Here is a 25,132-nt window from a genome sequence, read left to right as displayed (position 1 = left end):
AACCAAATGACGGTGGCACTCTTTTAGTGATTATTTCAGGTAGTAAATCCTGTTTAAGCGCCCAATTAATGTCACTTCTAGTAAATGTGTTAATATATGTAGCAATGCTCCTCCCAATTATAAAGACAAAGAAAGACTTCAAAAGAACATAGAAGCATGCTCTCACCAGAGAGGGAGGGAGAGAGACGTGATTGCAAACTGACATGGGTCGTAGGGCTTTATCATTCTTCAATAAATTGGTCGAATGAATAATTTACAATCAAGACATGCATGTTGTCCACCTGCCTCCTTTAGTCTACTACTCAAGAACTGAATGACCCGGCAAAGATTATTAAGAAATGAAAAGGCGCTTGGAGCGAGACCCTTTCCTGGTGGAGATGACCGTATCTTCAGCAGCTCATAAGTCGGTCTGATAATTGTCAGGCTTGTACCACAACGAAAAGTCAATTCCTTTGGCCTTCAGTTTCTCAGTAGCAGGCGCGATTCTGTCCAGAAGCTGCATTCAGAAGCTCATCAGTAAGCATGTTTTGTGTTTCTAGATAAGCGCATGCATATATGCTGATAAAATCAAGGGACTTCCTAGTTCCCCGCGCTTGTGCTTGTTTTTACCGACAGACGAGAAGACTCGCGACATTCACATCCACCTAATAAGTACATACGCAACGAACTTACGTTCTCAAAGGTAGTCATGCTGAAAAGCAGATGTACTCATGGAGAGTTTATGGTATATGAAAACTCTTAGAGATAGGGCATGAGCAGACTGGCGGAGATTGTGACCCCTCATGCCTTCCTAATGAAACTGCGAAACCTGTACATGTAAATGCGCTGTGCTTTTCTGGCCGTTCAACAATCTAACATCATCAGTCACATGTCAAGTTGACTTTGTTAATATCTCTTAATGAAATTTAGTCCAGCAAATAGACAATATCACAAAATCCAAGCCCACGATGCTGCTTTTTCTTTCCCCATATTCATGGGAATGAGCAGAACAGTTTCCAGATGACTTCAAACCCATGATTTTAATCTTTCTTCAACTGTTTTATTTCTCATACATAACCTTATTTTGGGAGTTTATTGCTTTTGAACCCTGTCAAATTTCTAAGGCCAGCCACTCAATTCTGTACTTGATATTGTAGGAAGGTCATTGTCTTTTAATACCATTATCCTATATTAACTAATTAAAAGTATATTAACCCAAATGGTCAAATCTCTTTGGTATAGTTTTGCAATTCAATTGATTGTCCACAATCAAAGAGATATCTCTACCCCTGAAATGGTGAGACCCATCCCATTTATTATTCCACATTCAAGAAATACATTTTCCCATCTAGCAACAAGCCAAAGGTCAGAGTTCACTGTTGGTGCCGTCAATTATACATAAGATGGAAAGTTTGGACTAGATGCAATCACTCTATGAGACGCATTATTGCATCAAAGGATGCAGAGAACCTCATTCAGCATAATAACATATCATATTCCCAAAAGCAAATAACTCTATGGTGCCTTTGTGGCCTTCAAAGTCGAAGGTTATATTCACATTGCTAAGTAGGGAAAAAATACTGACCTTGCCATGCACAGCACCATTTGACACCAAAAGAGATCTATCAAAAACACAAAACTTTCCCCCATCCATGCGAGTAACAGCCCCACCTGCTTCTTCGACTATCTGCTCAGAGAGGAACGGACATTAAATAACATAGACATCGATTGGTTGGATATATAAGGTGAGTAGAGAGCCAAGGACAGAAGATATATGAGACTTAGAGGGATAAAACTAAAATAGTATATGAGGGCATTCTCATAATTTTCTTTATTTCTTTATCTGTCTCTTTGAGACAGAAGCTTTAATTTGGTTCAGTCAGTCAAACAGTATAGTGAACATTTACCTGAAATCAGAGGCTTAGGCTGCTAATATAATTGATAGACAGCACTAGTACCATTCAAGAGAAAAAAGAAAGTGATACTAAATTTACCCTCTTATCCAATAGCACCACATAAGTAAACAATGTTAATCTCACAAAATGTAAGGGGAAATTTTTTTTGTAATTCAACAAAAAGCAAACTTGTCATTTGGAGGACGTTACCAAAACTCCAGCAGCCATGTCCCATGGCTTCAGACGGTACTCCCAGTATGCTTCCGCGATTCCTAGAGCTACATGGCACATGTCAACAGCAGCTGCTCCGAGCCTTCTCACTCCCTAAATAATACAATGTATTGATAGATTAAAAAATAATGATATGTTGGCGACAACTAAATGGGGTAGGCAGACATTCCGATGGTAATAAGAAGGGAAAAGAAAACAAAAACAGACACCACTGAGAGAGAGAGAGAGATTATTCCTCATAGAAATAATAGCTGTGATATAAAAACATATACCCGGCTAATATCAGTAAAATCTTTAAATAACTCCATGTTGGTAGCCCACGGATCATCATGCTCGTAACCAAATCCAGTCACTAGAAGAGATTGCTCCACCTGTATGGGAAAAAAGACTTGTCTAAATCTTCAAGCCACACAAATTGCTCATTCCCTTCTAGAATTGAAGTAGAGAATCAATGCAAGGGAAACTTCCAACAATTATTATTGATTGTAAATTTGTTCTGATAAACTAGAAAACAAATGTCAAAGAGTTGTATGTAGCAATGCAAAACAAAAGAACTTATTATCAGCCTGCCCCTTCAATACCAATTTATGATCAAACTACTCACCAGATCCGTTTTGCTTGACTGAATTTTTTGCCCATTACAGAATGCTCCTCCACCTAAAATATGAGAGTAACTTATCCCAATTGAAAGTAATGAATAAGGATAGTTGGGTTCGTACATAAGAGTAAGACAGTTACCTGCTGTGGCAGAAAACATGCGGGTATTCCAGCACATAGGGCCTCCAACGAACTCCACCTAGATATATTATCACATTCTCAGAGTTCCTCAACGTGCGAGCTGGTCTAAGAACCCATAACTTCCACATGAATTTGGGGGAAGCAATTTCCTAGCAGACTCAGGGACAAGTAAGAGGCATTTTACACATTGGAATTGACCGATGCTGCCATGCTTAAGGACTGATTTTATATCTCCATTCAAAGACAGGACAAGTGTTTCTGGAATTCACAAGTGACTTTGAAGTTGATTCGACTTCAATGATTTTAGCAGCAACGTAAAAGAATATAATGGCTGAGTTAGCAATAAAGATACTGTTTGAACCATGGTAACATCTTACCAAAAGGAGAAAAGAAAAACTTCAGAAGAAACCGGCAGCTTTACCTTGTTTGTTCAAAGTTACATGTCCATATAAGTCGAGTTCTTTCTCATTCAATCAATACTTGACTCTGGAACTGCTATAAGTCTATAATTCATGCAAGTTCAGTCATTTACGGGCTTGAATAGTCCTACAATCAATACTAAAACTATGCGCAATAATAACATGAGCTACATAGACATACCACTGCTGCAGCAGCAGGATTTCCTTGGAAAAGAACTCCAACAGAAACTGCAAAGCTAGGGTAACCATGGGCAAAGTTTGTCGTCCCATCTAGAAACACATGAAATTTCAGGATGATTGTTGTCCAGGACAAGTGGTTCCATGAGAGAGAGAGAGAGAGAGAGAGAGAGAGAGAGCTAATTAATGAAATAATAAAGAGAAATACATTTGCATTACATATGCTTGAAAGGTCCGAAATGTTTTCAAACTTTATGCAATATGCTCATCTCAGAAATCCTGCGTAATATTTTTAAGTGATAATAGCAGATAACTGTTTCTGCTTTCCAACATCATGCAATATCATTTGTAAAGCAGAGGAGTGGTGCCAAACAAATATAGCAACAAAAACTCACCTCAACTGGTGAGCTTGAGAGAAATCAAACAGAAATCAAACAATTAGGCATACAATCAAGAACGTTGAGAGGACATATGAAGAACGTTAAGAAATACAGTCTAATGAGGCTAATATGAGATATTTACGCAGGGGGTGGGGCAACTTCTATATTATCTATGGAATTCGAACAATTTTTGAGGGAAGCAAAAAGGAAACAAGTATGCTATGGCAATTCCACCCAGAGGGAAATGGGAATCAGTGATATATGTTCTTACTGTGCTTGAAATGGGCTAAATTTGTAAAGGTTGGGGAAAATTTACAAATAATCGGGCTTTTTTTGGCGATTTGGCCAATATACCAACCAAGCAACCAGAGACTGCTAACGGATTAGCATCATATTAGGGAAGCAATCTTGCTCTTCAAATATAACTACAGTACAGTGGACAACAATGCAAATAGAGGTTCCAGCAGCAGAACAAGATGATTTCATAGGTCTAGTATGCTTTAGCATCCTCAAGTGGAGGAAAAAATCTAGCCATTGTGCGTAGTGTCTTGTACCAGACAGACCAAAATTGCAGGATTTCACTTACATTAGCAAACACAGAAATCATCAGATGAAGATGAGTAAAAGGTGAAGAAGAACAGTTTATCATGAAGGAGAACCTTCAGATATTCACATCAACCAGTTTTAAAGGAAGTTGCAAACAATGGCTTCTCACAGTTCAAGACAATGAGATTCATGAAACAAATGGACGACTAGAGAGTGATGCTATGGATGAAAATGAGATAAGGGCATTCAAATCTAGGAATATGATTATAAGATAAGCTCCATTGTCCTTTCATCGATAAATAGAAAGTGAAAAAAAGATAGACTCTGTCAAGAATACAACTTTGAAGTTCAGACATTTTTATACTGCCAATTGAACAAAAACTCAAAAAAGAAGGAAAATCAAGAGAATATCGGATTCATGGGTTTCCACAAGTACATACCTAATGGATCAATGCACCAAAGATAACCAGATGATGAATCTCCAATTATTCCTCCTTCCTCCCCCAGAATTAGATGATCTGGAAAATTCTTCCTTACAACATCTAATATTGCAGCCTCACTCATTTTGTCTGTTCTGCAAGTACATTTCCAAAGCTCAGAAACGAGAATTTGTTGAGTTCTCTCACCAGAATGCTGTGCTTGACCCTATGGACAGGGTCAGTCGTAAGGTCATTACAGTTTGCAAGCATTTAATTATTGTGTGGAATCTCCTATAGATAGATTGCCACAATTTGCATACTCACAGGCATAACCTAAATCTTAACTGGCCAAATTTTAAGGCTTGTGCCATCCTATGCTGCATTAATGTACTTTTAACAACAAAATGCAGAAGGCAAGTATAAAAGCATAAAAATTGCATTAACTCAGCATCAAATTATCGTTCTTTAAGGCATATGCAACCACAATACCATGAAATTTCAGTCTTCTTTTTTCTACTCTTTCAAGAAAGATATTAGGCAGGATGAAATTGACCAAGTGCAGAGGTTATCTGAAAGGAGAGCTCAAGAACTCACTTTCAAATGATAATCAAACAGTATAGATCGAAGAGGAAGGATCAATCAGCTGCTCAACTACATTATGTTCACTGGTAATATGGAATCAGCTATGCAACAAGTTGAGACATGGACAAACATAATATTCTTTAACCCCGCATAATGACTAACTTTAGTACAGGCAAAGAAGGACATCAGAAGAACAACATCTCAAGTCAAATGAAAATACGTTAAAAGAGCATTCAGAGCTTTTCCGCTGAAAAAGAGCATTTCAAGCCACCATTTGCAGAATTTGGCTGTCTAGCACAGTGGATGTTTACATTATGACAAGAGCAGAGTTACATAGTAAGCATCATCCAGAGGTCTACGCAACAAAGTAAAAAGCCTATCATAGCTATGGCAAGCTATTGCCCTTAACTCATATTCAGTAGGAAAAAGAATCTTACTCGGTCACCAAATCAGTTAGTCCTTTGTAGAAAATATTCCTGGGCTTATTAACAGCATCCATAACAACCTGAAAGAAATAGTAGTGACAGAATCAAGATATGCCAGAAAGTTACAAAAGAGCATTTTCCAGGACAAACAGGATAGAAAAGGGAAAGCATCTCCACACAAGTTAATATTCCTCATCATCTTTTTCCCTATATTGAACATTCATATTAGCTGCAATTCTACAGCAGTTAGGCATTGTTTGCATTAGAATCAATCATGTGCGAGCACAATGCCCTGCTGTTTTCTCCTCTCAAGAAAGGAAGACCCCAATATTGATTTTTCTTTTTCCCATTTTCCCTCTTTTTCTCCTCATTCCTGCAAGAATCAAGGGTATCATAGAAAAAATCCCAATTCCATCTTTAGCTTGCATTGCTGCATAAAACTGATCATTTCTACCTAAGGGGAGATACCCATTTGATTGCTACCCAAATGTTGTCATAACTGATTCATTCTCAATAAAGTCCGTTGATTGGGATAAACTTCGATCACAAAACCTCCCTTTTCTCTTTCCCATTTCCATTTATGGAGTACGAGATAGCTTGCAACATCTCCACTCCTGACTCAACCTCAAACACGACACTCCTCTCTCTCTTCAAGAAAACAAAAGAACAAGCGCTCATAAACTGAACGGGCACGAGAGACCTGAGCACCGGTCTTGGCGGCAGTCTCGACGACTTCGGCGAGTTGACTACCAGGGATTGGTCCAGTCGACGTAGCACCCACTTTCGGGTACGAGGTGTCGGAAGACACGACGGCCCTCACGCTGAGCGTCCGCCCTTGATTTGCGCTGAAGGACGGAAATTTCAAGAACCCACCAAGAGAAACTTGACGGGTCGTGCGGGGGAACGACTGGCGAAGCTTCTGACCGAGGGGCGGAACCCAGTTGAGTTCTCGAGAGAATTTGACAGGGGCGCTGGCCAAGAAGACGAGAGACCTGCCCATGTTTCTGTGCCGGCTGCGTCGAGCAGTTGTCGTCGAATGTAGTTGGTGACTTCGATCGTCTTCTTACGGTGGTTGGAGGCCTGGCTATGGCTGGAATCTAGGACTGCGCACTTGCGCCACAGATTCCTTCAGTACGCATTTCGGATTTGAACGCTGTTTTCGACTGCTTGATGCCCAAAAGGTATGATTTTTCGTTTCCTAGTATGACAAAGTTTGCTCCTTTAACATGATATGGTTTCTCTATCTGAACTCACTGAACATTCTTGTTACATGCATTGGATTTATACAGGGTAACAAGATATAGAATATTACTTTATAATCAATAGAGGTAATCCCAATAAGTTTAGCAAAAGAGAAAAAAAAAAAAAACTGTGCGCCAGATGGTAATTCCGACCTTAATTTATTTCCCCCAAAAAAATGCCATGAAAAACTCATGCGTACAAAGAAGTGGCGATGGGTTGGACCGGGGCAGGGTAGGCCGAAGATCGGGTGTTCCTCGTCCCATCTCCCCCAACACCTCGTCGCCATACTCTAACTTCCCCATTCCTGCCCCTAATAACCATGTGGGGTGATTTGGCCGCTCCATTGGCCTCCGGTTTTTATAAGAGATAATCAATTTATTCAATGCAAAATCTTGTGCAATAAAAAACTCTAAACAAAAATTAATGATTCGATAATAGTATTAACATCAATGTAATATAAAATCTAAGACCATTTACTATTTTGACGAAAATTAACTAGAAGTAACATAAAAACTTGGCTTGTGAGTACTTTTGAGATAAGTAACACTATAATATTATTAGTAGGGACATAAATTTAAATAAATTATCTGAATTTAGGATAATCAAGATAATTATTATGTAATCCAAGAAAATTCCATCTTTTGGGTTTACAGCGATGTAAGTTTATATTTTGAGATGAAAACTGTGGATATTATATTACACCTGATAAATTTATTTATTTTTATTATTTTCCTTTACCCACAGCATCGATGCCATTTTTTACTAGCATAATGAATGAGACAAGACATCAAAGATATAGGAGATGATAGGACCTCATTGGGCTCAGCCTTACAAACCAACCCACATATGAAAATTGATCAATAGTATCACAACGTAATTATTTGCCTACATAGTTTTGTACTTCTTCCCATCTTTTGACATAATTTATTAAGCTGTAAGCATAAGTTATTGGCCTCCCAATTACTACAGTGAGTTGGGTGTCGGGGACTTTGAATTGAGGAATCGAAGGTCATATGTCCAAAATCATACCAACTGCAAATAAATTGCTCTTGGTTAGATCAATTGTACAGGTGAGAAGCTCAGAGTTAATTAATTCGTAGGGCTTTACAGGGCGTCTCAAGGGTCTCTATATTTTTTTTTTTTGGTCGAAGGTCTCTAGAAATGAACATGGCTTATTTTAGTACATTGAGTAGAGGTGGATATGGTTTTAGGGTAGAATTGGGCATTGGATCGGTTCTCACTAGTCCTATTCCATATTCTAGGTTATAAAAGGTAGGTTTTAAATTCCAAAAATTAAAGAACAAGTTTCGATGGTTAGGTTTAAGGTTTCATTAGAACCTTGAATAAGTCTATGTGTTTTTTCTTTTTTTGTTCTATATCTTCGCTTGATCCTATAGTATTCCATGATAGAATGTGTATTCTAGAACCACTAGTTTGAGTACATGTATATGATGGAAAGATAAAAAGTATGACCTGCACCTATCATGCATGACCCGGTAAAGTTCATTTTACTTTTACTAGCAAATATGCATCATACCAATTGACGTTTTAGAATTCTTTGAATTATTAAGTAATGGAATATAATTATTCATAATAATATACAAAATTTTAATTCAATTATAACTTTTCAATTTTGCTAATTTAGTCTTAAAACTTTGCATGAAAGTTCAATATAGTCTTTTCAGTCAATTTTTGCTTAAAATCATTGACCGTGTAGGATGGCCATCGATGATTGGTCCACCACTGCGTAGTGATTTCTAGTGAATAATTGGCCAAAAGGACTATATTGAAATTACGCACAAAGGTTTAGGACTATGTTGACAATTGAAAACTTTATGGATGAATCGACGTCCGTACCAAAGGTTTAAGATTGATGGAGTAATTTGCCATGGACACGATATGCAAAATAAGTAATAGAGTATTTGGGGAAAAAAAAACAGTTAGATGGAGACTCTTTTTCTAAAAGTACTACAGAGAGACTGCATTAGAGCATGCAGGCAAAGTAATTATATTTCCTAAATGGGAAGCAAATAATTCAAGAAACTGTAAATTAAGGAATCTACTACGTCTCCCAGAAAAGGCAGCCAGCGGCAACATATCTCCCAACAAGAGAAACAAAATCAGTTTATCCAGCTAAGACACGCTTGAGTGGATGATTTTTCCTTGCATTTCACATTCTTTGCGTGATCTGGTCCAGAGAATCTTCATGAACTGGGGACTTTTATATGACTAGGTTCATCTCCTATTCATCCCCATTCTTCATGCAGCAAGAGCTTCTTGACAAGACAGAGAGAGAGATGCTGGGTTTTGGAGAAAAGGTGGTAATGATCGTGGCCGTGCTAGTGATGTTAGGGGTGAGAGGTTCAGGGGCCGAAGGGAGAAAACCAGTGCTCCATAGGGTTGGAGGAGGACAGAACACATGGACACCGAGCGTTAACTTCACCAACTGGTCAAGTCATGAGCAGTTTTATGTGGGTGATTGGCTCTGTAAGTTACGCTTTCTTTCAATGTTTAAAGCAGCGGTTCTGTGGTCTGCTAGAAAGTCTTGCAGATGTGTTTGGTCTCCTTTGTCATGCAATTTAGTGTTTTGCCTTGTGGTTCACCTGCATCATGGAGATTCACAACCGAGTTATGTGGTGAATGATGCGAATTCAGCATCCTCGACTATGTTTTTGTTTCTTCTAAGATAATACCAATGAAGATGAAATCGAAAATTACTTCACAAGTCAAAAAACCAGATTGTTTATATGTATTGGTTTGTGATGATGCAAAACCAAGTTGGTTTGTAGACGAGCTTTACCAATTTGAACAGATAGTTCATCTGATTCACTGGATGACTTATTCTAACTTTTCAAGTTCTTTGTCACGTTTTATCATTCCAAAGACTTTGGATTCGACAAGACTCAATACAACGTCCTAGAGGTGAACGAGACGAGCTATGACAAGTGCATCGACACAGACTTCATCACAAACGTTACCAAGGGCGGTCGCGACGTGTTCAATCTCATTGACGCAAAGCCTTACTACTTCATCTGCGGCAGAGGTTACTGCTTCAACGGGATGAAGGTCGCCGTCAATGTCACAGTGGCCCCGCCCCTGCCCCCGCCCCGAAGAAAGGCGGTTCTCCTAGTTCAGTTGGCGGTGTGAGTCAAAGGATGATCCTTCTCTCGCTGCTTGCTGCTACATTCCTGCTCTGCTCATGACAAGCTCAGAGCCGATAGAGTTTATTCAATTAAATATCTAGTCACTGACTGTAATTTATGAGTTGCGTTTAACAAAGCTTGTGTCTAGCCAGTGCATGTGTTAAGCTCATGGCTTTCGTATAGCTACTGAAAATGGTGTCACGGATGATCCGACTTCAGTTTATTTAGGTTTGAATTGTGATATAGATACTCGTCACAATCACTCTTGTCGTAAAACCATGGCAATTTTTTCTAGCATCTGTGTTCCAAGTACTGTTTCATCTGATGTCGATAGCTACCAATCAAGGGTCAATCTCTAGTCTCATCTTGCTTTGGCCTGCATTCTTATAAGCTAATCTATTCAATTGACCTCCATTTTATATGGTCCAGGGCATCCTCTTTGGTTGAAACCTGAAAGATGTCAAAAAGTTTGATCACGTTCTCTCTTCAAATGGCAACTGCAGTGCATTAACGGGGAGGATTTTCTCATGGCCGATGCCTCGACCCAAGATGCTTCGTGAAATTGGTATTCTAAATGACATGGCATGATCTAAGTAGATGCCTGAAGGAAGTGAGTTCGAAGCACCGGACAGAAAGATTCGTTTAAATATCTAATATGAACACGACGCCTCATCTGGTTCGTCAGTTCCCATCAATTATCTTCATACACCTAGGTTGTTCTTTTGCTCGCGTGTGCACTGTGTACATGTGTACAGGGTATTTGTACAAGGGCCAAACCAGTTCCTGGCAAGTTCCAACTTGTAGGGGGTCAAGAGAAATTTCCTGGAACTGATCCTGTCAAACCATCTAGAAGCAGCAAAGGTCATGAGATAAAGTAAGGCCAACCGTTTGAAAATCTCGGCACTTTGGAACATTCTAATGATAAGAACATGCATGTTTGACCCGTCCCGGTAGCTTTTTTTCCTTGGCCTTTTTCATGGCCAATTGCTCTCCTACAATGATAGTTGATTTCACACCACAACGCGATTCTTGCAGCCGCCAACTGTGGACTTCATCTGCACAGGCCTGAGTTGAAACACTCCACCGTATTTGACCCTCACAAACGTTAGAAAAGCTTTAAGATAAGAGCTTCAAGCCTGTCTCTCCCTGCTTCACCTTTTCCCTTTTGCCATTTTCGAGAGAGAGAGAGAGAGAGAGAGATTGAGTTCGATTCTGTTACCTGAAAAATCCTAGGAGAACAGAGCTGAGATGGGTCAAGACTCGCACTACGGACCTCCAGGTATAAGTCCCTTCTTTCAGGATGCTCCGAGCTGCTCTAAATTGACTAAATGCGCGTTGAGAAACAGATCTCTTGATCAAATCCATCCCCGTAAATTCCACCGGTCTAATTTCCAATGTTAAGTGCAGCTAAATATCGCTGATCTGTCATAGTTTTCGCTTTAGTCCCCTTTATGGGGCATCAGGCACAAGTCGGTCTTTCCAATGTGTCCTGAGGCTAGGAAACTGGAAACCCGACACAATCCTCAATCCAATGTTAAATTTTGATTTCTTTTTTGAAAGAATGACTCCTGACCATAGGATAGTTTGTAAATTCTTTAGCGTGTCCCACTGATGCATAGTGTCTGACTATGGGGTTGGAACTTGAATATAATACAGGGATGTATCCTTCTCTGCCCCCTTCAAGTCCTCCCCATCCGCTCCTGAACTGCCGCTGGGCCACACTTATCCTCCGCCGCCGCAGGTCGATCCTCCACAGGCTACAGTACATGTGTACCCTCCGCCACCTCAGATGTATCCGAAGGTGTCGACCCCGTCGTATTCATATCCACCCCCCATCCAAGTGTATCCTCCGGCACCACCACAGTCTTATTCATATCCACCGCCGCAGCAGCCATCGGGTCATGGCTACCCTCAAGGCCCTTACGTGGTTCCGCCACCAGTTGCTTACCCTTCGAAGGATGGCCTGCAGGGCTCCCAGCAAGCGCCACCACCGCGGAAGGCGAAAACTAAGAAAAGGGGAGATGGGTTCTGGAGTGGATTGTACGTGCTTTCTCTCTCTCTCTCTCTAACACTCACACGCACACGTAAACCGTGTATTATGATTTCCAATGCCAAAAATGACTAAACATCATGAAATTAAGTTTCATTTTTTGAAAAACAATTAAACTTAATTAAGTTAGTGATATCACATAAGCATGTCAGGGTGACATAATAGTCGTATAATACGCACCGGCATGTACACATGGTCTCTTTCTTTCTCTCTTCATATGTTGATTATTCTTCGATTAATCAAGATCCGTTTGTCTACATGTGCAGCTGTGCTGGGATGTGCTGCTGCTGCTGCTTGGATATATGCTGTTGAATAATGCCTTCCATGGTGCGGCTTCCTCCTATTGATGTGGACCTCTTTGCTCTGCCAAACAGAAACAGAATTTTCTTTTTGTTTCTTTGCATGGATCTCGTGTCTCATTTTTTGCTTATTCATCTCTTTATCGTTTCTGTCGATGAATTAGAAGGGTTGCTGTACTATCTGTAAGAGAGGTTATGACAGAGCATATAGAGTGAAACTAAGCTGGACTGAAGATCCAGACTGCTTTGTGGAGATGTCATGTCACATTATCTTCTTGTTATTATATGGTGTGACCGTGTGAACAGTTATAGCATACAAGAATCTAAGAATCGATGTTTCACATTGCCATGTTATCCTTCCATTCTTATAGTCGGGACGCGTTCATTTGTTTTAATTTCCGGGTGCAGTGAGAGTCAAACAAGCTTGGCCTAAGCACTCGTGGAAAAGAGCAAGGCCATTGAGAGTCTGCCACCGAGTAACCCCATCAATCGATGATAAGAGAAATCGAGAGGAAATCATAACTCGAGAAAATACGAACTTCGTTTGGATGATAAAGAGAGGACGAAGACGGACAAATAAAGAGCGAATCGATTCTCGTTAGACTCGTCTATTCCTCCTCTCCAGTTGGGTATTAACCCTCAATTTCGTTCAGAACATATAGAGCCAAGTACCACTGAATCACTGTCGAAACGATACCATTCATTTCCCTCATGCCCCAAAAAAACTGTCAAGCTGTATTCAGTCACCGACCCCATGCATCGTTTGATACCAAAACAGCTCGTAACTTGGGAACGACCGTTCTAGCTGCCATCCATAAGTTACCAACCTTCCTGGAAAATGGACTTCTGATAGCACATGTACATTTGATCTCCATGAATAGATGATGGGTCTTCCATTACAAAACCCAGAACGATCTTCCAATGTTATGTTTCATCAAGGCAATTGCCACCAGTGATCCTTATATTTACAATACGCACATTTTGTACACGACCAACATACTACTATATACACAGCACTGCCCCAATTGCGGGCTTTTCTTTCACACAGCGTGAGTAACTAAATTTAGGCATCGACAGATACACTCAAGGCATTGAGCTCAACCTGTTGCTTGCCCTCATTTTGGGGGTGCACGATCACAGTGGCACAAGCCTCGGCCCGATAAGATTGGTGACCTCCATCTTGGGAAACAGATATGGTGCTTACTGAGGGCATTATGGTAACCTCTCCTTGGTCATCATTGGCATCTTTGGAAATGATTTCCCACTCCTCTTTGAGTGAAGTCACCTCCATGCCCTTCTCGTGGTGTCTTTCCATCTCAAACGTGGCGGGTAGAATCACATAGTCGTTAAGCGGGTTGTAGTATGGGTCCGAATCTGCCTTTAGCCAGTGCTTCAGAATGCGGAAAACATGATGATCACACAGAATTCCCCGGTGCTCCCCGGGTACTCCAACTCTTGCAACCGCTTCAAGCCCATCTGCCTGAATATGAAGAGACCAAGACCATTTGTAAGTGGAGAATCTACAGCAACTTAAGGCATGTTTCTTAGCCTAGATAAACATTATCCAAATCAAGTCCAGATAGAACCCCAGACAAGTTATCTGAGCACTAGGGTGTCTACAGACTGTCCCGCTCAGATTGTGTAGAAAAGAAATGAAAGAGGTTATATGAAAAGAACAAAAGAACAGCACTCCTGACAATGAGCCAGCGGCACCCCAGGGGCATTGCTATGAACAACTGCACTGTGATCGTTCCTCCTCGATCACCTCTTCTCTCTAGGGTCTCAAACCACTGATGAGACCACCATAATGGTATTTGCAGTCAACTCACACCAAGGACTACTCTCTCTCTGGTGACCAACGCGACAAACATGACCAATGTGGTGGGCGCCTACTGCAGCCAACTAGGTTCAACTGCTGTTGCCCTCAATTAGATTAGACCTTTGTGGCTATTATTATTAGAATAACTTGTTATTTAATATTTTCTAAGTATTATTAAATCTTTCGACCCACTAGCTCCACCCAAACACCAAATAGGCAAGGATATGTCTAGATATGCTTTCATATCTGGTGTGTCCTATCCAAACTTTTTTCTTAGAAACCAAATAGAGCTCTTTATATGGAAGAAAAACTTTATTGACACACTCATTACATAGTTGTAGATCCTAATATAAGAGACACAATCACAAACTCTTATCTGGTCTTATAAGAGATAGTCATAGCCCAAAATCAGCCGGTAGCTCCATGAGAATTTTGCCAAAGTCAAATAAAGAAGGAAAAGCAGATGAGTAATACAGGTTGCATGAGCTATAGTCAAGCCCTCCACTAACTGGTCTAGCAGTTCAAACTAACAGGTCCAGCAGATTGTAAGTTCCATACCTTAGCTGATTCAGTCGGAACTGTTCCATCACCATCAACACATATATAATCAGGCTGAAATTCAGAAAGCAGGAATCAGCTTCTCAACTTCTAAAGAGAAAACAGGTACCAGACATGAAATTCACGATGAGGACATGTTAAGGAAAAACCAAAATAGCATGCATCCTTCTGGACTCTAGCTATAGAAAAAGAGATTTGCATATGTTAGCTCCACTCAAATAGACCAAAGAGTTATGTTCACATCCCCTTTTCACTGACCAGGTAAAATTGAAGTTCTTGCAAATCCGTAACAGGCATGTCCTCACTGCCATAGCTGCACAGAACACAACACCCCTAAGATGAGGAAAGTTTATCTGAAACATGTATGTATTTTATAGACAATGTCCAATCTCACATAAAAGAGATTTTCTAAAAAATATGTAAGTTATAGAATTGGCATAGAGAAAGTAGAAATGAAGCACTTCAGCCAAACATTACCAAACACTGTGTGGTGTCTCCAGATTGGTCGCATATATATTGTAGAATTTCACCCCGGGCGGAACTTTAGCACAAGATAAAATCCTACGGGTCTCATGAGCCCATTTCAGGATTTCCTGGTTAAATGGTAAGGAAATGCTCTCACCATCATAATCAACCTGTTATTGAGTCCGAATAATTCATTAGTTAACAAACAAAATGAAGTAGATGGTAGCTCATGTTGGACAAAAAATATTGAATAATATTAGGCCTAAAGTACTATCTATGTGGAAAATGACGTGTCATTAGAAAAAGAGAACCCTCCTTTTATTAAAAGTGAACCTAACACGGTGTCCAGGCTCAACTCAGTAAGGGTTCTAGTCAACTGATAGGTAGGCCATAACGAACTAAAGTTCATAATGGGGATAAAATGAATTAAAAACCAAATGGACCTATAGCAGGGAAAAACTGCAAAATATATCTTGCATAACTGCAATCTACGAAAATATATTGCGGATATCAAAGGAAGGAATTGCAGAAAGGGTTCTTTAGACAAATGAAATATTAACACTCACTTATGTTTAGCAGCATCTGGATAGAAGATACACTAAAATTTCAAAGTTGAAAAGCTAAAAATGAGATCTCGGATATCTTACTAGTTCAGTACACACATTGTTTTAAGACTTTAGCCCTTCATAAACAAAATTCACTTTACTTCAAGCGGGACGGCTCCGAAGATAGAATTGGCAGTTTTTCGTCCAGACAGAATAAGAAATGCATAACTTACCGTATTACTTGAAAGTGCTTCAGCGAATATATTTACACTCTCAGAAGGGGTGTAAGACTCAAGGATCATACGGGTATCACCACAATCATCAAGCTTCTTCCTCCAGATCTCTAACACTGGGGCATGTTCCCAGGTAAAGTTTGGACATGCCATCAATTCATAGATTGATGGGCATTCAATCAGCTGAGATCAACAGCCACAGCATGTTATTATGTACGTTCCCAGCAATTTCAGGAATACAAACAGGTAAGTGGATAAGGCTACATGATTCTGCTTGCATACAAGTTTTCATGAGCAACCACATGTTCAGACAAAGATGTTCAAATGTGTGAAAAAATAGTGGGTGGGGAAGGAAGGGGTGGGGTTAAGAGAAGAAGAAAGAGAAAGAGGGGGGTTGGATGACGTGGATGACACTGTATGACACTGTAATGTATACAGAAATATGAACCACTAACAAGTCATAGGCAAGTCAAACGCTCATGATCCTCTTTTTACCCTTCCCGCATATAACACAAGTAATCAATGACCCACTATTACGCACTGCCGCCATTACCTAAATAACCAAACAGCAGCTACTTCAACCTAAATCACATATGTACCACTAGTACTTGGTCCAGTCTGTTTCCTCATGGGTATCATAACAAAGTACAACTGAACTATTGTGTGGACTAATGGAATTGTGATGACACCCAGAACATTTGGACTTGTCTGTCAAGAAATCAAAACTAATTTCATTCAGTCAGCAACTTTGAGTAGGCCCCTCCTACTTAGTGATTCCTACTGAATCTAACATTAAGTAACAGTCCTTCACACATTATTGAATCACAACAGGATACACATAGATATCCTTCTATGTATCATAAGTATTCTAAGGATCACTACACAACCCATTAAAGGACCTCAAGATGCTAATCCACAAATGGTGATGCAAGAAATTTGAAATAACTCATTTATGGAATGAAGGCACTCGTGTCAAAAGCAATTAAATTCTTAACTTTTTTTAATTTGCAGCACTCCTTAAAGTTATCAAACAAACTATAAGTCAAGCAGAAAATATTTGATTTCTCATAGTCTGGCTATAAATTAGTAAAAGAAATGCTTTGGCGGTGTTTAAGTCTGCTTTTGTATGTTTATCACTACATATTTGTTAGGCAATTATAAAGTGTCTAAGCTAGCCAATATGCACTTTTCATCTTTCACTCCTAACTTATGAAGTGAAACAAAGAAAAAGAAGGACAGCCATGCACTGATCATACATTTTCAGTTCCATATCAACAACATATACTGTGTTAACCTTCACAAAAGAAGGTCAACAAAACTGAAGTGCTTCACAGATACGTATGCATATAACTGTGAAGATAGCATACCAGCTGATGCATGCTCCACTTTGAAATGAAAAGTTTTGCTCCCAACCATCCACAAATGACATCCCATTCAGAAAGGTAGATGTGACATATCCGGGGGCACCTGGAATATTTAGATTTTCAGTACATTCATAAGATGCCAATTCTAATCTTTATGTACATTTGGATAACAAAGTATACAAAGTATTTTAAGCTTATCTTGATTATGCCAATGAAATCCTAAGTTAGACAATAGGACAAGTAGACACACAACTAATTATTTTAACATGAAAAATCATTTTTACGACAAAAAGAGGGTTCACTAGATACTCTGAACTTTTAATTATCTATCTTAGGAAAAATCTAGAGAATTTTTATAAAATTTACTTGCTTGTTTTCTTATTCACAGTGATAGACAAGCAGTTTTATGGAAAACATAAGAAACTATATATATATATTGGGGTAAGTGTTTTCCACAGGAAATGGGATGAAAGAAAAGGAAGAAAAGTTTTTTCACTAACAAATCTACAGGGGAAATGGATGTATGAGCTTAGTCAAAGAGCAATGAACAAAAAAAGCAGTACAACTGTAAAAGATGATTCTTACCTTGAAAAGGTGCAGCTATAGCAATCCAATTCTTCACATACTTTGCAAAAATCTACAGAAGAGTCAAGTGGCACGTTCTAAGTAATCATTTTTAAATGAAAATAGGTAAAAGAGACAAAAGGGAGAGAAAGGAAAAGAGAGATTCAGATTAAAAATATATCACTGGTAAAAACAAAAATAGATGGCAGCAGTTTTATAAGTTCCTTACATCACTGTGCAGGCACATAAAGCACTTCACTAGAAGACCTCCCATAGAGTGACTGATAATGGTCATCTTCTTCCCTCCCGCAGCATTATATACAGATTCCAACTTTGCAGCCAAACGCTCCATTGTTTCTTGAAACCTAAACATTGAAGAAAGAGTAAAACAACCCAGAAATGCTAGTGGCCGCAATCATCCACACAAACACAGAGAGAGAGAGAGAGAGAGAGAGAGAGAGAGAGAGAGAGAGAGTTAAGCCCATCCTGAAGTTCTAGGTATTAGAGTCCAACCCAAAAGCTAAAGTCATGAAGGGAGAACAATGTATTAGAGTCCAAACCAAAGCTAAGTAATTAGATGAAGGTAGACCACAAGTTTATAGGATAGTGACGAAGGGGGATAGATATAAAATATCGGAGCATAAAGAAATTCAAGCATGATTATGCTAACATGTCAAAAGGTCCAACCCAAAAATTTTGAGCCAGCAGGTGGAGGCAAACAAGTGATGTACTACTTTAACGCTACACACATTGCATAAGTTGCACTACAGATAAAGGGGCAGGATCTATGGCGACATGAAGACAAGAGTCCAAGACATGATTTAAAATAAAAAATATACATGTCGAGTGCAGTTAGCTTGTAAGTCTAACATAAAGGTAAAGAACTGCTATGCATCACATAAATTATCGAGCTAGATATAGTACTCAATATCACAGATAATATTCTCCTAATAGACTTAATTGCATGAACTCGGGCTTCATCATAAGCCCCTAACTATTTTATTTAGCCTCTTCTAAGCCCGATGCCAAATCTACTGGAACAAGATTCAGAGGCTTGAGAACATGACTGGAATATAAATGTCCAAGCGAATCTGTCAAATAGAGTACGCAAAATCACTTTAATTTCTCATCAACATCTGAAAAGTTCATTTGGAGAAAAGGAGAAAAGCATTTTGCCAAAATTCTAACTTGCAGCTCAAACATTAAAGTTGCAACTATTTGGGGGTGGTGATTAGTTGTATTGGAAGTGCTTTAAGGTGTGTTTGCAGATAGAAGGCTAGGCATGGTCCAAATAAAAGTACTGTTATAATTTCTTTTCTCGGTTGGTCACTGACACTATTATAACAGGAGAACTGTGCCATAGCCGTACCTGTTACTTTGCCTGAAGTCATACCCAAAACCGAACAATGTCTTCCCTTCCTGAAAACCCCATTTGATCATTTCGACTATCATGTCATGGAAATAGTATACACAATCACGCCCAAGGACCTGCACGAAAACAAAGTAAGACAGATAGATACTGGTGAATAGTTCAAACTTCATTCGCAAGCCAGTGATAGTCATGATATCTAGCAAAATGAAGAGGAACTCTAATCCTATAAAACACTACTTGCTGTAATCTCATTACAGTAAAATTTTTATCTTAAACTTCAAATCAACGTAAAAGATACATTTCATTAGAGATGATACATACCATATCAGGGTCCAAAACATCAATGGCATACAGTCCATATCTGTCTTCAGGAACCACGATGTTCGTCTTAGGATCTAAGGAAACGGTCTTACCTATTTAAACAACAACATTTTGTTATTACATTAGAAAGATAACCTATGGGGAGGAGAAAATCACAGGCCAATGAGAATGAGTAATTCACTTCAGCTACTTACAGTATCAACTCAACCAATGTCTGAATTAGACAATGCACAATATATGGAACATGCAGCTTACAAACTCTATCAACTATGCAGGAGCAGGCTATAAATGTATAGAAGCCTGAATATTCACATTAAAGACTCGATTTCTCCCGACAAAGATCAAATCCTTTATAGAAGAAGTCGGAGGTAATCTATCCATTCAATTGAATAACCAGAATGAAGTTCTTGCTCCATTTTATTTGGTAATCCCTGCTAGAGAACTACAGGAGCCCAAAAAAAAAAGCACAAGATTTTACAATACTGGAACATAAGCACCTGCCTTCTCAGAGAAATGAAATGTTCTTATTAAGGCATCTATTTGAAAAACAACCAATATAGAAGCTTATGAAAATAACACTCTCCCATAAGTTTCTATTTATAAACCCAGCCACCTTCTCACTGGAATGAAGTGATCTTAAGTCACATGGTCAAAGAACTACCAGAATAGAGACTTACAAAAATGAAGCTCTCCCGTAAGTTTTATATAAAACCCCAGCATTAATCAATGGCTTCTTGATTCTCTAATAAGTACTGACTTTGAAGTTGTCATATTAGTAACAGACCACAAACTAACTCCAAGAAGCTCCATATACGATCTGAAACTTCATATCGGGCTTGCTCATCTAGAAGGGGTAAAATCGACTCATTCTTTCACCATAATGACATTAACATTAAAGCCGCAACTGAAGGCGGTATACGAAGCAGTTTAATGTAATCAATTCATACATCAGTCATCCTCCACTCTTCTTTCCCCAGTCACACTCCAGCCATGGAGAGTAAATTCATCATAAAGCTATGATGATCCGAAAAAAAACACATTTTGCAGCAAAGGAAGTACCAGAGAACTCTGCCTGAACCCAAACGCAACAAGAAACACTAGAACCTACCGACATTCATCATCTCCTTTCCTAATCAACTCAGTCGAACCACTTCAATTAAATGACATCTCAAGCAAGCTCATCCACTAAGCCTAGAAATAAAACAGAAAAATGCAAAGGACAAAAAAAAAGAAGAATCCCGCTATTAAATTTGCGGCGATCGACCCAATCGCGCATCCATAAGAATCAACAGAGCAAAAAAATTACCGACGGCAGGGTCGAAGCGAGACCAGAGCTTGGTGCGGCACTTGTAGTCGGCCCCGAAGATCCGGACCCAGACCCTCTCGCCCTTGCCGTTGCTGCCTTCCACGGCGTGCAGTATCGATCCGGCGACCCCGGGCACGAGGAGGACCGGGTCGAGGTTCGGGTCCACGTAGGGCTGGGGCTTCCTGATCAGCTTCAGCCACTGCTCCACGGACTGCAGGATGTCCTCCAACAGCACCGCCATCCGCCCGCAATCAAAGCCCTAACACACCCGGTCCCGGCGCCGTCGCAATCTCGCCGTCCGCCGCCAAGTCGCCGCTCGTCCGTCCGGGGGGGACTCTCGCTTCGAGGTCGGATTTCCGGGGGGCGATCGGCGGCGGCAGCGGCGGAAGGACGGAGGCGATCGGCGATCGGCGATCGGCGGCGAGGATTTGGGGGAGAATGGTGGGGAATTAGGGCTCGAATTATGGGGAGCGTCGAAGGGGGCGATGGAGATGGAGATGGAGATGGGAGCCTGAGACGTGAAGATAAGACAGGAGTCTAGAGAGAGAGAGAGAGAGAGAGAGAAAACAACGGTTGCTTCTGCTGACCAATCATAGCTTGTTATGCAATACACGCTTACGTGTCTCTAAAATTCAGAAACCTCTGATGAATTTTAAAAGTTAACATTAGGAAGACCGTTAATTTCTATTAAATTTCATTATTAAATTATTAAATTGAATAACACCCACCAATTGATGAATATATCGATTTGAAGTTTTAGTCTCCGATTATTATATGTATACTACTTTTATGATTTTTCATAATATTAATTTAAATTAATGAAAACTAACAAAATGATAAATTTATTACAAATATTTTTTATTATAAAAAAATTAGTTCTAGATAAATTTATTCTGAATGTATTAGTTTAAGTTTTTAGTAGTCAAAAAATTAGTTTATGATCAAATTTGTCACATATGTATAAATTTAAAATTTTTCGTGATATTAACTCAAATGATAACCGCAGAAATCCACTCATTTATCTATTCATCAACAACATAACTCTTGGTGCAAAAATAAGTATTCATCGATCCTTTACTAGTGGTAACTTCAAAGAGAATTGTTTTCTTTTTTGCTCGTAGATTCAAAGAGATCATATGCTAATTTTATTTCTCAAAGAATATTATAAAATAGATCATAAATTCATTTTTTAATCCATATATGGTGGGGCTAAATTATTATATAATTTAGTTATATTCAATATATGGGTCATAAATTATTTATACAACTTAACTTAAACTTAATCTACCTCTATGACTTTTTCTTTATTATTTCTTAACTTTGCTAGACCTTGCACCACTCACTATGCACTTTCAAGTAGAATCAAGACATAACTTTTGCTTATTCGATAACATTAAGGTAAAATAGAGTTAGCTGGGATAAAATAAATCCAAATTTCTAATATGGTTGAGAAACATAGCATAAAACTATAGGTGATGTAATAAAACAAAATAATATAAGTACCTTAAATTATCTTTCATTTATTTAAATTTCCGTTGATTCTATTAGATGAAAAGAAAGATTTGGTAGGTGAGGCTTAGCTTGTCCTTCTTCTTTTTTTTCCATGGACAAGTCTAGGCACTTGCCCATGCTCACAAGTTTCGGCATGGGTGGGACCTTAGGAGGTTTCGGCTTGAGTAGGCCCTGCCAGAGCCCACCCAAGCCTATCTAATGAGCAGGTCTAGTCCCCATTCCACTCTAAATCACTTTTCAATTCCATTATTAGTCATTTTATTTTTATTATATTCTGTTTCATTGTGCCAAGCATAATACATCAACCAAAAGCTACTTTATTTTTATTTCACTGAACGTGTTTTCATATTTGACTTCTTAACAGTAATGCAGATGGCAACTTTTTTTAACTTCTAACTTGTGCTTGCGACTTTTTACTCCAAAATTTAATAATTAAAATAGTCTAACTTTTTAAAAAATGATAAACATTTTAGATTTGCTTCAACTTCTGCTTCCGGCATTTCAATGTTTTCAAAAAATTTCCTGTCTTACGCGTTTGAATAAATATCGAAAGAGTGTAAAAAGTATTTGCAAAAAAGAAAAAAAGTGGAAAGTCGAAGGTTGGGCCAAATGGGTCTTAAAGAGATATATTTTAGATTTTTTTTTATTGAGCTGAAATGGAAGCGAATCATAGATTGGGCCGTGTACGATTCGAAACATTTCAGGCCCAAGAAATCCGATGGCTGTTGTCCCCTTCCTCCCTTTCTTGGCTCAGGTACGGAAGGATGTTGACCCCTCTGCACGTCCTTGTTTTTTTTTTTTTTTTTTTACTTTCTTTTGATTTAAATGTATGTTTATCAAGGACTCTAGCACGTGATGTCCCTTTGTTACGGTTTTCCAACATCTGATTTCTGAATTTTGCAGTTGATATTTTTTGGGTATGTATTGGCTGTTTTGAAATCCGATTTCTCCATCCAATTATCTTCTTTGTTCAGGTCAATACATTATAAGCCGAATAATGTGGATGACAAGTGTTGATAATATATATATTCAAACTTATATATCCTTATTGATTTTCTTTTGATGAGCATATGAGCATACCGTGAAGTTATAGACACGTTTTCAACTATTTAGTAGAGGTGAGCATGCGTTTATGATAGAATTGGGAACTACTAAACTAGCCATAGAAATTGACCTAATTTCAAGTTCCCATCATTACTAGTCTAGTTTCGGTTCCAAAAAAAGTGGAATTGATACTATGTGGTTTTGTTTTCAATTCTTAGATAAGAGCTAGATTAGAAACCAGAAACTGGAACTAACAAAATGGGTCCTAGGATATTTTCAAGTGTCTTACATCATTGCTAGATTAGACAATATAGTACAAAGGCAACACAAACATCACATAATTCTCCATGAAGCAATCATTTGTTGTTGTCCTCACTATATACATAAACTTTTTATAAATTTGTTGAGTGTGAAAACATACAACCATGATGGCACATTAACTTGTTCTAAAGCTCTATTAGAGAGTTCTTAACAAGCATACTTGTGACAATGCTAGCTCTCCATGACTTGAGAGGACAATTCTTTAGCAATCGTCTCTACTCTTCTAACGCTGGCAATAGGGCCTTCTTCTTGTTTGGTTAGCATGTGTTGAAGTGCATGACCAAATTCATGAAAAACGATTTTAACAACACATATATCCTCACAAATGTATAAATGACAGATACCACTCAAAGGATGAAGTTATTTCACAAAAAGATAAATATGGATTTTTGTTGTTATGTCCATTTTCATTTTGCTTAACTAGAAATGAAAAAAAAAAAAAAAAAAAAACAAGTTAGTCGGTTCTCAAGTAGACCATGGAACCGATTAACATTGTAGGTTCCGGGTTTTAGGATATGCATGGTAGGTACTTGTTGATACTTAATTTTTAGCCGACGTGTCATTAAAAAGTAAAAAATCGAGATTTGGGTTTCTCATCGCGATAGAGTCCTGTTTCTTGACTAAACAATGTCGTTTTCATTTATTTCTTTCTTTTGCACTATTGTTTTTAAATAATTTTCAGTTCATTTTTAACAAAAAAAAAAAAATCCAAAAAGTTAAACGGTTGACTTTCGGGTTGACTAAAGTCAACTTCGAGTCAAAAATTGACGTTTTACCCAAAAAGATGTCATTTAGCCTTAATTTCACTTTTGTCGAATTAATTTCTCAAAAATTCAAAGAATTGACAAAAAAAAAATCAACATTTTAGGAAATGTCAACTAAAAGGTTGACTTTTGTTCAAACCTTTGACAAAAAGAATCGAAAAAATAAAAAATCCACAAAAATATTTCTTTTAATGTCAATTAGACCTTTGTGTCGAAAATTTCACAAATTTTGATTAAAAACCTTGAATTCTGATTTTTTCAGTTTTAGGTTCTATATCGACCAAAAATAAAATTACTTTTATTCTAATCATAATTAAGTGCAATTCTTCTTCGACATTTGATTTAGGGACTATCAAAAATTTGCTTGGGCATTCAATTTCGCGATTTACCGAATCAAAATGCAAATTGTCCTTTTAAGC

At 38.6% G+C, this 25,132-nt stretch overlaps 4 protein-coding genes across 4 annotated transcripts; 2 read left to right on the top strand and 2 right to left on the bottom strand.

The window, feature by feature from the left end:
* Positions 1 to 188: 188 nt before the first annotated feature.
* Positions 189 to 6,791, bottom strand: LOC104444597 (phosphatase IMPL1, chloroplastic). The gene is made up of 10 exons (XM_010058303.3): positions 6,492 to 6,791; positions 5,804 to 5,871; positions 4,806 to 4,939; positions 3,444 to 3,532; positions 2,844 to 2,901; positions 2,710 to 2,762; positions 2,378 to 2,476; positions 2,085 to 2,198; positions 1,565 to 1,666; positions 189 to 496 (listed from the first exon to the last, which is right to left on the bottom strand). Exons 1-10 carry the CDS (start codon positions 6,789 to 6,791, stop codon positions 398 to 400), a joined length of 1,116 nt encoding a protein of 371 aa, XP_010056605.2. The 3' UTR covers positions 189 to 397.
* On the top strand, positions 6,778 to 10,367 carry LOC104444598 (lamin-like protein). Its single transcript, XM_010058305.3, has 3 exons — positions 6,778 to 6,972; positions 9,301 to 9,520; positions 9,918 to 10,367. Exons 2-3 carry the CDS (start codon positions 9,331 to 9,333, stop codon positions 10,178 to 10,180), a joined length of 453 nt encoding a protein of 150 aa, XP_010056607.2. The 5' UTR covers positions 6,778 to 6,972; positions 9,301 to 9,330; the 3' UTR covers positions 10,181 to 10,367.
* A 912-nt stretch (positions 10,368 to 11,279) lies between these two features.
* Positions 11,280 to 12,855, top strand: LOC104444596. The gene is made up of 3 exons (XM_010058302.3): positions 11,280 to 11,455; positions 11,833 to 12,216; positions 12,493 to 12,855. The coding sequence occupies exons 1-3, from the start codon at positions 11,425 to 11,427 to the stop codon at positions 12,540 to 12,542; spliced, it is 465 nt and encodes a 154-aa protein (XP_010056604.2). The 5' UTR covers positions 11,280 to 11,424; the 3' UTR covers positions 12,543 to 12,855.
* Positions 12,856 to 13,375: 520 nt separating this feature from the next.
* Positions 13,376 to 21,608, bottom strand: LOC120293492 (lecithin-cholesterol acyltransferase-like 4). Its single transcript, XM_039312944.1, is given in 12 exon segments — positions 13,376 to 14,005; positions 14,903 to 14,956; positions 15,161 to 15,215; positions 15,380 to 15,537; positions 16,146 to 16,328; positions 17,513 to 17,544; positions 17,547 to 17,612; positions 18,095 to 18,146; positions 18,303 to 18,438; positions 19,443 to 19,561; positions 19,767 to 19,858; positions 21,073 to 21,608. Coding segments are annotated over 12 exon segments (1,605 nt in total). The 5' UTR covers positions 21,314 to 21,608; the 3' UTR covers positions 13,376 to 13,588.
* Between the last annotated feature and the right edge of the window lie 3,524 nt (positions 21,609 to 25,132).

Source organism: Eucalyptus grandis, chromosome 5 (assembly GCF_016545825.1).
Source record: "Eucalyptus grandis isolate ANBG69807.140 chromosome 5, ASM1654582v1, whole genome shotgun sequence".
Taxonomy (NCBI): domain Eukaryota; kingdom Viridiplantae; phylum Streptophyta; class Magnoliopsida; order Myrtales; family Myrtaceae; genus Eucalyptus; species Eucalyptus grandis.
This window is presented reverse-complemented; position numbering and strand designations above follow the sequence as displayed.